The sequence below is a fragment of the Artibeus jamaicensis genome, unplaced genomic scaffold, assembly GCF_021234435.1.
Source record: "Artibeus jamaicensis isolate MK-2021 breed Jamaican fruit bat unplaced genomic scaffold, CSHL_Jam_final contig_793, whole genome shotgun sequence".
Taxonomy (NCBI): Eukaryota; Metazoa; Chordata; class Mammalia; order Chiroptera; family Phyllostomidae; genus Artibeus; species Artibeus jamaicensis.
In genome coordinates this window covers 12,659,344-12,673,665 of record NW_026521975.1, presented here as the reverse complement: position 1 = coordinate 12,673,665, position 14,322 = coordinate 12,659,344, and the positions used below count along the sequence as shown (strand labels likewise).

General features: G+C 42.9%; 1 protein-coding gene across 3 annotated transcripts in view; it reads left to right on the top strand.

Annotated features, from left to right (window-relative positions):
- The window catches only part of LOC119039416 (kalirin), a 571,768-nt gene that overhangs the window by 520,909 nt on the left and 36,537 nt on the right, over positions 1-14,322 (top strand). For 2 of the 3 annotated variants that reach the window (XM_053672927.1, XM_037132217.2), the window contains exon 34: positions 428-1,897. The exons of the other annotated variant lie outside the window; for it this stretch is intronic. In XM_053672927.1, the coding sequence (XP_053528902.1) occupies positions 428-490 (63 nt within the window). In that variant the 3' untranslated portion in view covers positions 491-1,897. Of the gene's footprint in view, positions 1-427; positions 1,898-14,322 lie in introns of those variants that run through there. 3 annotated transcript variants of the gene reach the window in all.

Here is a 14,322-nt window from a genome sequence, read left to right as displayed (position 1 = left end):
TAAACACCAATGATCACTGCCACTAAGACCTCATAGTTAATGCATCTCGGTTTATATTATTCCTGGCTCTACTCCTGTTTCTATACCTGGGACGTTGGGAAGTCATGGCAGGTCTGTCCTACAGGGAACTGATGCGAGGACCAGTGTGTGGATCTGAGCCCTAGCAAAGTTAGCCCGAGTAGCCAGTCAGAGGAATGCTGCCTCTGAGCATTCACACCAAGGAATGTCCTAGAGAGCACTGCCTACTCCATTACCTCTTCTACAAAATGATTGTATATTTGCCACACTTGCACTCTGTGCACTGGGTTGCTAGAAATACAGTAGGTTGCACTGATGATTTCTGTTTTCTATAAAGGGCTACATGATCTCGTACAAAGTTTTGCAAAGTTATATGCAAATCACAGAGCCCCGGCCCTTTTCTTAACAGGATGGCAACCTTGCTCCTCGGTGGCACCTGGGACCTGGAGATCCTTTCTCCACTTACGTTTAACGCGCAGCCTGGGACTTGTCCCTGCAGCTCTCCGGGTTAGCCGTGCCGCTGTTGAGACCTCCCACCTGGACTCCCATCACCCACCTCTCTTGAGACTGCTCTGGCAGGGCTGGTGTGGGGTGCAGCCTTTGCTCACAGAGCAACATGTTTCAAGCAAAATCTGCCCACCCAGGCCATGGGCTCACCCCTCAGGGCTCCCTGCTTCTCTGTTGGGTTCAACTCGAGGTTTCCAGGCTTCTTTTCAAAGTCTAAAGTCATGGAATAGTAGGGAACCGTGAGAGGCCTTGTGACCCAAGGTACTCCCCCCAGCTCCCAGGCCGAACACTAGGTACCCCGGGCCCTCCCTGCCCTAGAGGTCTACAGCGTAATTGGGCAGGTTCGTTAGAGGGAGACATTTGTCTCTGGAGTTTTCTCCTGGGTGAATGTTCTATTATCAGTCGCCCTCCATCTGGAAAGTCCCGTTGTTCGGGTCTAGCCTGCCTGGCCCACATCCTGAGAAAGAGGGAGGAGGAGGAACAGATGGTTTATGGCAGAGAAGAAGAGGGTTAACTCTGGCTGTTCCCAAACATTGGCCACAAACACTTCCCCGAAGAAAGTTCTATCTGCTTCAGCCTACCCAGAGTTTGTCAACATTTTCTAGTTTCCTTCCTAACCTCGCTCATTCCTGAGGTCTCTGGTTCAAAGCCCACCCTCCCAGCCTTCCCTTGCTTCCAGATTATCCTGTTAGGGGGTGGATGGGAAGTAGGAGAAGAAATCAATGAAACACTCCGGCAATATGTTGGTCATTGAGACTAGCGGGTCTGTAGGTGGGCATTCATTTTACCATTCTCTCCACTTTTGTATATGCTTGCAATTTTTCATAATAAAAAGTTAAAGAATAAAAAAAGTCCTTCAGCTTCTGAGACACTTAAGAGAGGGCCCCAATCCCTAACACAGAGTTTTCCAGGAACCACACACAAAGGCAAGAGGCAAAGATGATTTCATTATATATATAAATATATGTATATTCATTTTCTAATTTTTTAAGTCCCACTGCTTTATTTTCAATAGACTAAACCTTATTTGTAAGAGATCCCAAAGTTGGGCTTACTTCCCCTAGCTGGGTTGTGGGGGAGGGCTGGGTAAAGGGTTCCTTAAACTCCTGAAAGTTTACACTTCTATGTATCTCACAGTCTTGTTGTGAGGATGGGACTTGTTCAGTGTTCTGAACTTTGAGGAGGAAACGCGCTTGCAATTCAAAGTGTCATTCTCTGGAATTGCACCTGGCTCAGGAAAGGACTGTCTTTGTACTTGAATTAAATCCAATGGAGAACCTTAACACGGGCATTTGCATGACTGAGAATTGCTGCTGTCTTTTTTCCGTATGTCACTTTCTTGAATGTGTTCTAATAAAATGATTCTAAAGCAGGCTGTTGATATACAGTGATTTATAAATACTTTCCATTGAGTGCCAAGGCCCTTAATTTTCTACCAAGAATCCACCCCATCCCATTTTCTAGAAAGATCTGTCTAGCTGGGGACAGATGCCATCGAGCATCCATCTGGCATGGTGGCACCACTGCAATTACAATCACTAATAAGAATTATGTCAACCACAGTAATTTTGTCTTCCGGTCGCCTAGCAGCAGAACTTATTTTCCAGAATAAAGATGGCCATATATAGTAGATGACTGTGGTGAAGAGCAGAGGGAGTGGGGGAGGCAGGGCAGGAGCAGGAGTATAAATCAATCTGCCAGGGAACAGGGGAGGGAGCAATGTGGATGGGGAGACAAAGGCACCCAAGTTCAAGTTCTGTCTGTTCAGTGATACATCTCAGCAAGTTAACATGGTAATTAATGGTTACATTTTATTTACAGAATTGCACCATAGCAAGTTGAGTTACAAATCTCATTAAGCAAACTGGAAGCAAAAGGAGAAAATATGTATTTCCAAATGTAGTTATTTTGAGAAGCACTTTTTATCCCAGTCTTTATCCCCCTTCAGCCAGACAGGTGAGGGCACCGCCATGGGCTAGTAACAGACTTAGGCCAGTTCTTTGGGGAAGAAGGCATTGTTGGAGGCAAATCTTACAAAGAGAGGGGCAGGGAAGGCAGAACCAGACAAGGAGGCTTCCATTCACTGATCACCTTTCTCAGACCAGAGGCTGGGGAAGCACTTGGTATATGCTATCTTCTCTAATCTTCACAACCATCCTGAGAGGCAGGCAGCACTGTCTTCATTGGCCAGATGAAGAGCCTGAAGCTAAGGGAAGTAAATAACTTGGACCGACTCAAAAAGCTAGAAAATAGCAGATTTGTGATTCAGATGCAGTCCCTAACCCCAAACCCATGCTTTCTTAAACCACAGAGTGGATGGCTCACTGCCCAGACTGGGCTCTCCATTGCACACTGCCATGGTCCTCACTTTAGTAAGCTATGCACCCTCTCTATGCCCAGGGGGTTGGGAGGGAGGTAAGGCCAGCTCAGGCTCTTCTTTGTGCGGTTGGAGATCCCTTCTGGGCCAGGGTCTTTGCAACCCACATCCATGTCCCTGGGACTTCACTGTGTAGAGCACAGGCTAATGAGGCTGAGATCACCATTTGGTGTTCACAGGGATGTGCTCACTCATCAAATATTTGAATGCCTACAGTGCTAAGCATTATGAATTGGGGGGGAGGGGAAATATGTAAAGACTCGGCCCCTGTTTTCATGGAGCTTACCAGCAGAAGGACAGACATTAATCAGGTAACACATGAGTGGATATGTAATTACAACTGGAAGGGAACTTGGAGATCATTGAGATCAACAGATGAAACGGGACCCAGAAATGCTAAGCAGTTTGCCCAAGCCCATAAAGCAAGCTAGGGCCAGGATGCGGACTTGAACCCAGAACTCATGATTTGCATTCACAGACAACTTTTCTCCTCACCATGTCACACTCTAGTCTGTTGCCTACCCCTAGACTGGCCCCTAACCCCAGCCAGCCATATAAACATGTTGATCAATCGGTACACTATCCCCATACCTAAGAAAAACCACATAGCTTGTTTTGTAGTGATAAACAGTATGGTGAACAAAACCCCTGAGGATGGCATTTGCCAAGCCTTGTTTGGTGTTCCAGAGCTCAAAGTAGGAACCGAGAGGCAAGGCTCCCGTGCTGAGAAGGATGCTTGCGGCGTTTTGGTCTGACACCAATGTTTTCTCATCTCCCAGGTTCAGCCATCATTTATTCACTCATTAATTCAACAAATATATATTGCGGGCTCACAAGGTGCCAGGCACAGTTCTCAGGGCTAGGGACAGCACATGGGGGGACAGAGTGTGACATGGGAGAACAAAAAGGACTGCCCTTTGTGCAGCGTGCATGCCACCTGAGGGAGACAGACAATAAACAAGTAAATAACACGTCATCGTAGAAGGTGATAAATGCTGCAAAGAAAAATAAATCAAGAAAGGGAGGTAGGGAGTGCCCAGAGGTGGGGAGCATGTGGTTGGGAAAAAGGTCTCCCTGAGAAAATGATGTTCCAGGTCATTGCTTTAAACACACACATAGTCACATGTGCAGTGCGGTTTGAAAAGTCACATAAGCCTTCCTCTGCCTCCTTCAGAAAGATAAAGGCCCCTCAGTAACACATCCCAGAGACCAATTCCAAGCCTTTCCTTTTTTTCTCTGAGCTAAAACAATGGTTGTCACACTTGTATACACATAGGGATCAACCAGAGGACCTGTTAAAACACAGATTGCTAGGCTGCACTACTAGTATGTGGTTTAGTAGGTCTGGGGCGGATCCATGATTTTGCACTTAAATTCCTAGGTGATGCTGGGGCCACTTTTCCAGGGACCACACTCTCAGAGCCACCAGGATAAGCCATGATAGCTGTTAGATCCCTGTAAAAATCAAACTGTTATCTGAGAAAGGGCACATCCATTCGTTAGGATCTATGGATCTTATCAAAGGACCTATCCCAACAGCAGGCTGCTTAAGAAATGTGACTCTTTTTCTAGCTGGGGTAAGTTTCAGAAGCCACAGCCCAAGACCCCCCACTCCCCCCCAAGCACTGATGAGTCAGGGCAAAGAACGGATCCTGAAAAGGTGGTGACAACAATATTTCATTGATAATCTATCAGTGCTCTGCATTTTCCTAGCATTTAATACTTTTACAAGTCCTCTACTCTCTTTTTACACAGTTAACCTGTTAGGTAGGCAAAACAGGTGGCATTATTACATTTTATAGATAAGAAAATTGAAACAAAGCCATTATATGACCTCCCTTGGGCATCAAGGATGAGAACCTCAGGTGCCTTACACTTAAAGACTGTGTTCTTTCTTCTTCAACACTTTTCATAACGCTCGCTCTATCTTTCTCCTGGGGCTTCTGTCCCTGAGTCTTTAAAATCCAGGATGTGTAGTCACTCTTTGCCTATTGCTCTGTTCAAAATCCCACTCGTTGCAATAGCCTATTCATGTGGTTGATTAACTGTGGCAAATACTAGGCCCTGCATGAGTTCTCTCTGCCATAAACACATTTCTACCCTTCTACTGCTCATTTTAGCATTAGCCTAAGCTAGAATTAATCGTCATGAAAGCAAACCTGCTGGGGGAAAGCGTACCTAATACTTTCCAAAGACAAATAGAAATGGCATTTGGATTATATGTACCATTGCTTCCATCCCAGTAATAGAGATCATTGAAAGTTTTCTCTTTCACTCCAACTCACAGCTAAATGAAAGTGGATTTTACTAAATGTGATGGCTGGGGTATTACATTTTCAGATATTTAAAAAGACCAAAAAAATCATGGACATGAAAAATATCCTCCAGCACTTGCCCATCTGGTTATTTTCTCCAGTTCTGCCCTGATTCCTCAGGTCTCCCATTGAATCTCACAGTGACCCGTGGGTTACAATGAGCTGTCTCTCTTCAGCCTCCATTCTGTTTTTGACCATCCAGGAGCTTAAGGTTGTAGAAATTTGATTTCTGAAACTGCCCTCATTGTTCTCTCAACCCACTGACACTTTCACACCTTCCTCTGGTACTGCCATTGGGATGACTCATTGATTCAGTAAAGCGTTTATTAAGCACTGAATGTGCACCAAACCCTGTAAGAGCCACTAAACAGGCTCCAGAAATGAGTTAGATATAATCCTGTCCTCATAGAACATAGTAGATTCACTCTCTAAATTATGTACAAATATCAACATTCACATATATTCTAGATGTAGATTATAAACCCATGTGAGCTTCTTCCCATTTTTATTCTCTATACTCACCTTGTGCTCAAATAAAGCTAATTGATGACTTATGTGAGATTCACCATGAAGGAAAGGAAATATAACTAGGAAGAAAAGAGTGGAGTGAGGCAGAAGCTCTACTCTGTAGTTCTGAGCACACACGGAGATCTGGACCAGCAGCCCAAGGCCTGGTAACCATGGGGCAGTGGAATCTCAAATCTGCTGTAGATACTGCACGTGTGCATTATAACAAATTAAAATGTAAGAGTCTTAAAGTTTGGGTGATCAGAAGTTCCATATTGATGAAAGACCCAGTGTGAATGTGTTATTGCTGAGTTTTAGAGCCTACAGTATGCTGTAAAAAAAATGATGCTGTATTCCCTAAAACCAAATAGTTCATGTTCGCTGCAACACAGGAACTGAGCATGTAGGAAAATAGGTTTGATTGGGGGAGGTGGGTGGGATATAGAGGGTTCAATTAGTTGGGTTGGTATAAGAGAATCTGTAAGAAGAGATGCAGACAATAATCCAACATTGCGTGCATGCACCAGTATGTGAGCCCTTTAAATTCATAATCCTGAAAGGAAGGCAAGCTTAGAAAACCAAAAACACAGTCAGAAAATAAGGATGAGCATGTAGTTCTGGTGACCAAGCAGCCAAAGAAATACCCTTGACCCACCTGCCTCCCGGGAATGTGCGTCAGTGGTCGCTGCCTCAGCACCTGCAAGGGGCTGCTCAGGCTCAGGCTCTGACTCCCCTCTGCTTTAGGTTGGGCTTTGTGAATAGTGGAATCCCAAGACAGGGACTCAGGGCAGATATGAAGCCAAATCTCATGTGTGTCCTTTGCATCCTATTTCTCACACCTCTGCAACCCAGAGAGGATTTTCACAGCACAGATGCAGTATCCAGGCTTACCAATGACCATCAAGGGTGCTAGTGGCATGATAATGCAGCCAGACCTAAAATGGGTATATGGACATGGATAGTGGGAGTGACAGGGAGAATTTAGAGGGTTTAAAAATAGCAGAGATGGGAAGAGAGTCTCTGTATCTGCTTTTGAGTTTGGGGGATGGTAGAAGAAGGATCGTTATTTTATTTGTAAGGGTGTCCATGGACTGTGGTGCTTGCTGATGGTAATCTTTTAATGAGCCTTAGCCCCAAGCTTAGTGTGGAGTTTTTAGATGTGGCAGTGCTAAATTCTGATGTGTTGCTCTGGCACACATCAAGGTGAAAGGAGGTACCAGGGTGGGAATGGGAACTGAAACCTCGCTGATGTAGAAGCAGGATTTAGATGTCACTGGTGTGGCCTCTCACTCAGAGTGACCCACATGTATGGCATTCCAGCTGTTGCTCTGGTACCTCCTAGATTCATGAGAATTTACATAGGCATCTTGGCCTTGAAAGGAGCAAGTTGGTGATAAAATTGATTTGCATAGTTAAGGCCTCAAGGCCAGGCTATCGAAAATGATCTAAGTATGCCCTGTCTACCCTGCAAGGGCACACAGGCATGCTTAGAAATAGAATCGGTCATTAAAGAGGGAGGCCCTTGCAAGGTCTGATTGGTTTGTGTAGCAGAATATAAGTGGGGACATTCCAGCTTAATGGCACAGCACAAGACTGCTTCTAGGGCCAGGCAGGTGCAGAGCCTAGGAGAAGTCATCAACCCAGTATTTCTAGCTTCTGAGGAAGGCATTTTTCAGAAATTAAAGTGGTAAGACAACTGGTCCAATTAGTCTGATGGGCTTACAAAGATGATTGCTTAGACCATCACTATATACCATTTTCCCATCATGCCCTAGACCTTAGATTTAGCTATAATTGTCAGAAATCTGGCTAATTGATTTCTCCTGGATTAAATGTCTTATAAAAGAATGCGTATGCCAGCAGAGGTTGGGTGGGGTCAGGGGGTTGAGATAGGATAGTGTCAATAGACATTGGACACATTGGTCTCTAGGGGTGTTGAGGGTTATGCCCAAAGTAATGTGATGATTTGGGTTCTGAAGGGTCCACTCAACTATCAGAGATTATGGGAAAGGCTAAATATCCTCAGGGATCAATCAGGGGTCATTCACCCAAAAAACAAGAGAATATATATTGTTAACAATTACTGACTCTTAATAATACTAGATATCCATCATGCCATGTATTCAGCAAATATTTATGAATATATACTATGCACCAAGCACTATGCTAGAAAAGAACAACTATGACAACAATAAAAAGATAGGAATTTCGACCATCATGGAGCTAACATCCTCATGGGAATATAGACGAGTAAAATACATAAAATGCCAGGTGATACATGCTATAGAGAAAAATACAGCTGCAGGCATGTGGTGAGGAGAGGACCCAAGTTCCCATGACTAACAAAATTAGGGATATAGAGGGCAATAAAATCAGTCCAAATGGTCTCAAGGCCAATGGTAGTGCTAAGAGTGTTGGAGGGACACACTCCTCTGCTAGGAGCACACACAAGGTTTCAGAAATCTCTCTTCATTACTTCCAAAAAAACCATGAAGACTCAGGGAGGAGTGGTCCTATCTAGGTACAGGCAGGAGCTCTCAGGTAAAATGGTCTCTCCCCTAAGCTTCTTGTCTCCATTGGAGCCAAGAAGGTGCCCAGGAATATGCTCCAGAAGTAAAGTGGGACCCCAGACTATCCCCCAGCCTCCACCAGGAGAGAGACGGAGCATTTCTGATGTAGTGTTAGCCTAGGTTAGAGGAATCTGGATTTCATTCAGAGTGACGAGGACCTCACCTATGGTGTGATCAAACATCCCTCAGAGTTCACATTGTGAGATTTTTTAAAAATAAATCCAGGCATGGTCCAATTACAAAATGAATCTAAGAACCAAGACTTTAGGGAATATACTATTCATAAATGTCAGAAAGCTCAAATGGGTCATTGCAGATTCTGAGGAGTAGGATGAGGTATTTGTTTTGTCTTTAAATGGTTTAAAATATGAATTCCCTTTAGTTAACCTCCCTCAGTTCTCATCAGGCTGCAGGGCCCCTCAAGTCTAGCTTGATAAAGAAAGGTTCAGCAGCAGCAGGAACAATAGTTTCCAACCATCTGTTTTGGGCAAACCCCAGTCACCAGTACAAGGGCACAGAGTTCTTTCTCACAAAGAGTGGAGGGCCCCAGGAGACTCAGTGAAGAGATGTAAGAATTCGTGTCAGAGTGTTAGGCCTGCATAATGGATATGTTCAACCCAGACAGCAGGAATTATGCTTAGTTAGAGTTGTAGTGTAAACATAACTTTTCCATTTCCTCTTCCCAAACCTAACTCAGGACCTATTAAACTTAAGCAGCAGACTTGGGAGTTAAGGAGAAGCTGGCTGTCTCCTCCCAGCTGCATCAGTATGTCCTCAAAAGACAAGCTTTTGTGAGAGAAGCCAAATGAGAGAGGAGCTCAGAGTACCAACACACACACCCTTCCATTCAGTGTGTAATTCATTGTGTTTCACCAAATGCTAAGCCTTATCTCTGGACAGATACATTGCAATACTAAATCCAGAGTTGTCTGTCATAGCTGTATAGAAAAATTACCAGTGGTGTTAGTAGCTCCTCTATGAAAGAGCTGCATGGGACACATTCATTCCAGCTCAGGTTTTGGTCCAGGAGCCAGATGCTGTCATGAGAAACAGACTGGCATTCTCCCTGTGGTTGTGAGAAATCAGTGGTGGCATTTGGTTATTTTCTATTTATTTGGATCAACACGTGCTCAGCAGAGGTGTTCTGGCCATATTTGGTATAGGTCAATCATCTTTTGGCCTGTCGTGATGAAAATTTGGTTTTCAACATGACCCAGACCTCATCTGTAAAATATAAAAATTTTGAACTTTCCTGTAGGTGTAAGTGGATGAAAAACTAGTGCAGCTCTATAGGATCCATGTCAAAGCATACTAGTAATTAAATGTGCCATCGTTATGGAGTAAGTTCCAGGAGAGCAGTGATTCCTGTGTGCACTTTCACTGCTGTATCCCCACTGCCCATAGCAATGCCAGGAACACAGTACAGACTGCAATACAATCGCACAGTATGTAGAGGAAGGGCAATCTCCTTCATGTGCAGAAATACAGAGAGAAGTATTCTCCAGTTTTAGTGCAACCAGACTGGTAGGCAAGGGCCTTCATTGCACTACTGGGGAGTGGGAAGGTGCCCTACAAAACAGTGTCATATTTAGCAAAATGAAGGAGTGTGCTGCTTGATTTCCAATTAATGCAAGGGTAGAAGACAGGTTTGGTGCATGATCTGATAGGCAGAGTTAAAATGTGGAATGGACGGTTAGGGTTGATAAATGGAGAGAGCAATTGAAAACTAAGCAAAGCTCCAAGGCTAATATTCAGAGAAGCAAGTGAACAGTAGAAGCCCAGGTACACAGGCAGGTGTGGGGAAACAACTGTGTGTTTTGGTCACTAACACTTCAGAAGTCTAATAAATAGCGACTCATCTCTAAAGACGGTGTTTTTTAAATCCTCACCTGAGGATGTATTTATTGGATAGAGAGGGGGCAGGGAGAGAAACACAGATGTGAGAGAGAAACATCGATCGGTTGCCTCCCACATGTGCCCCAACTGGGGATCAAACCCATAACCTGGGTGTGTGCCCAGACCGTGAATTGAACCCGCAACCTTTTAATGTATGGGACAACACTCCAACCAACTAAGCCATCCATCCTGGGCTCAACACACTTTTTATTATATTCCCTACCCATGAGTTGTTTTTTTTCTTCTTAATCCTCACCTAAGAACATTTTTCCATTGCTTTTAGAAAGAGAGGAAGAGAGAGAGAGAAACATTGATGTGAGAGAAAAATATCGATTGGTTGCCTCCTGTATACACCTTGACCATGAATTGAGCCTGCTACCTAGCTGTGTGCTTTCACTAGGAATCAAACCCTCCACCTTTCAGTTTACAGGACAATGCTCCAACCAACTGAGCCACACCAGCCAGGACCCCACCCATGAATTTTTAAAAGTACAACTTGACTTCTGTATCACTTCTAATTAAGAATGGCAAATGAAACGATTGAAAAAGGAAAAGCAGCAAACCAACAGAGCACAACACCCTCAAAAATAAAACAGTTGCTATGAGAAGTCATATTTTAAAAACGTCTCTCATTTGGTTTGCTTCTTTGAGTCAGTTGCCAATGAGAAGGAGTAAAGTTCGAAAGAGCATTATCGAAAATGCACTTCTCCTCTCTGCCCTGGTCCATCCCTATGCTCATGATTGGAGTTAAGCATTCCTAACACCCCAGGGGGTGAAAATGTGAAAGTTGATGCCTTTGCTGTGACTCAGCCCAAGAGATGTTGTCAATAATGGGTTCTGACGCCAATTTCCTGATAGCAAGGGAAGCTGGCTTTCAGCTTGATTTTATTGATCTTTAAGGCTGTTCCAAAAGTACACAAAAAGAATATAAAATATGGCTCTTCACTAAAATAATTGCATAGTCCAATTGACAGAGAGAAAACATAAGTACTCAAAGAAGATTCACGCTGTGTGTGATAGGGATAACTATCGCATTAGCCTGAGAGGCCACGAAGCTATAATGATCCCTCCTCCCTCTGCATCTACCCAGTCCCAAGGAAGACCCATAGCGTGTAATGGGTGTAGTCTTCAGGGGTTTAGAAAACTAATGATAATAATCATGGTAATAGTAGTAACACAACAATAATAAAATCCACTGGGCCTGCCCAAATTACGTTTAATTTGTATATGTCTGCGTTTGTCTTAGGATGGCCCCACCTCATCTACCCCTCCTGCTGCTGCTCACCCTCTCAGTGTTCCTGGATCCCTGCCAGTATCTGTCCCTAAGACACTTCCGTCCAGAGAAGAGAATAAAAGCAGATGTATCTGTCAAAATAAGTTAGGTCATGCTGTGATTTAAAAAAAAAAACAACTCTAAAAATATTGGGGGCTTAAAACAATAAGGATTTATTTCTCGCAGCACTGGGTGTTTGTCAGAGGGCTCTGTTCATCATAGGGAACGGGGACTCTGGCTGATAGACCAGATTCTAAATTATCAATTACCATCGCAGCCAGAAAGAGAATTTTGAAGGATCCTGACCCACAACTAAATGATCCAGCCTGGAAATGGCTCAGTGTCTATGGCCAGAACTAGTTACATGGCTCTACTCAAGCAACAGGGGCCAGAAAAATAATTTAAGTTATGTGTCTGCAAGTCAGAGAGCTAGAAATACTTAGTGACATCAGAATGACTATATTAGCAGTTAACATCAAGTTATATTTGCAAATAGTTTACAGTTTAGCTTTAACTCAGATTTTCAAATTTCGGATCTACTCAGCCAGGATATGTGTATGTGTGTGAGGGAGGAGAGGGAGAGAAAGAGGAAGGCAGAGAGAATTTCAAACAGCTACAATGAAGTGACATTGTTCATGTTTAACTCATTGTTTGCTTGTTGTTACTTCCACCACCTAATTCCCACTAGACCTCGGCCATGATGCAATATTAGACCCTATATGTATTGGGTCAGTGCCAATGTCAGTATCTAGTCAGAGTATAAAGGTAAGAAGCCTTCTTGTTCTTCCTGAAACTTTTTTCATACTTACGGAACCAACTGAGGGTAGCAGTGCAATATTCTGCTGAGTCTATAGGGACATGTCTTAGAGCTTAATTTATTACATTATTTATATGCTAACAACCTATAGAGTTCTTTCCTGGCATCTGGTATCACCCTGTGCAGAGTGGTGCTACAGATGTGAACTTACTGAATCCCCTATGGCAAAGTCACTGACTAATGTTTTTGGAAAGGGCATTTTGCCTAAGTAAGAACGTGATCCACGTGCCACTTTTTTCCTGTTATAAGTAGTGGTATATGATTGCATGACCTTGTTCTAGAAATCACATGGTTACTCCATTATTATTAAGTAGCCTATGGTATTACTGGGAAGCCAGGGCCAGCCCTACTGTAAACCACATTCAAACTGTCTTTAAACAGAGGGTATTAGATACAACAAGACCAGGCCAGAAAATTTAGCACTGCAATGGGGTGGAAAAAACCTGGTTTGTAGTCAGGAAATTTGGTTCTGGTCTTAATTCTATTGACTACGTATTGACTTTGAAAAATATTTTAGCGAAATCATCTGTCTTCTCAAAACCTCAGTTTACTCATCTTTAAAATTAGAAAGTAATAGAACTTATCTCTAAATTTTATTCATGCTTAAACACCGTTTTTCTGTTACTGGCTTAAGTGAAACCCAGAAGTATGACTTTTACTGGGAAAAAAATCAGTAAATATACATCCTAAGTAGTATAGAATTGAGAAAATGATATTTATAAAGAGGGATAACAGTTCTCTATATAATAATTACCTGCATTGATGAAAGAGGCATAGTGCTGTATAGCAGTGATTATTTTTAATTGTTCAGATTTAAAATATAGGCAAAGAGGTCATCAGAAATGAACATACATGCTCTATTTTCTCATTCATTTATTTGGCCATTTCTTAAAATATATACATTGAAAATTTACCATGTAATCAGCTGGGTTAAAATGAGCAGAGAGGGCCAGAGGAATCGAGGATATTGGCAAAAGCATTACTGAAATCCAAGTTTCACGGGGAGGAGAGTGATGAAGGGACAGTGTCAAAGAATTGTGAGAAAGGAGAGGGCTCCATGAACTAGAGGTCCCAATGGGAAAGCCATCATAAGAATAATTAAATAAGTTGGAAGAAAAATAAGGAAAAAAGATTTGAGATTTCTGTTTCTGACCAAGATAGAAAAACAAGAACCAGATATTCTCCTTGATTGAAACAACCACCTCCCCCCACAAAAAAATTGACAAAATAGAAGAAACAACTATTTTAAAATACTGGAAAACAGACAACAAAGGACCCCATCACCCCTGAGAGACAGGAAATAAAGTGAGTTCTATGAATACTCTAGCTTACTGCTTTGAGTTTCCAGGTTTCCATGTGGGGAGTGGTAACCCAGGGGTCTCCCTGAATTAAGAAGATGGAGTTAAAAGTTCACTGAGATTGAAGCAGCTAAACTACACAAGACAGAATAGTGGAGAGAAGAAAGCTGCACAGAAAGAAAACTTGGGAGATTTTCAGAAGGTCTCCCTCAAGATTCATAAAGTATTGATCATAACATGTATATGAGGAAACTACCCCAGGATGAGAAAGAATTACTGGAAATAATTAGGAGGGAAAAAAAAAAGAGCACCCAGGGCCTGTTTGCACTAACCAGACTAGAAAAGCTCAAATTCACAGGGCTTCGGTTAGAATATTCAGAAGAGTCTTACATTCGTAGTGGGGAATAATATGGCCCCAAGGAACTAGGCTCTGGTTCTGCCTAACGAGTCTTTAATGGTTCAGGCTGTTTCAAAGTAACTGCATCCAATGAAGTAAAAATCCACAATGTCTGGCATCCAATCAAAAATCACCAGCCATGCAAAAAAGCAGGAAAATGTGACCCACCCATAACGTGGGAGGAGAAAATAAATCGAAACTTACCCAGAATTGACACAGATGTTAAAATCAGCAGACATGGACATATAAAAACAGTTGTTATTATTAAACGTATTCCATACATTCAAGAAGTTAAGCAGCAACATGGGAGACATAAAGAAAACTTCATGTCAAACCTCTAGAGGTAA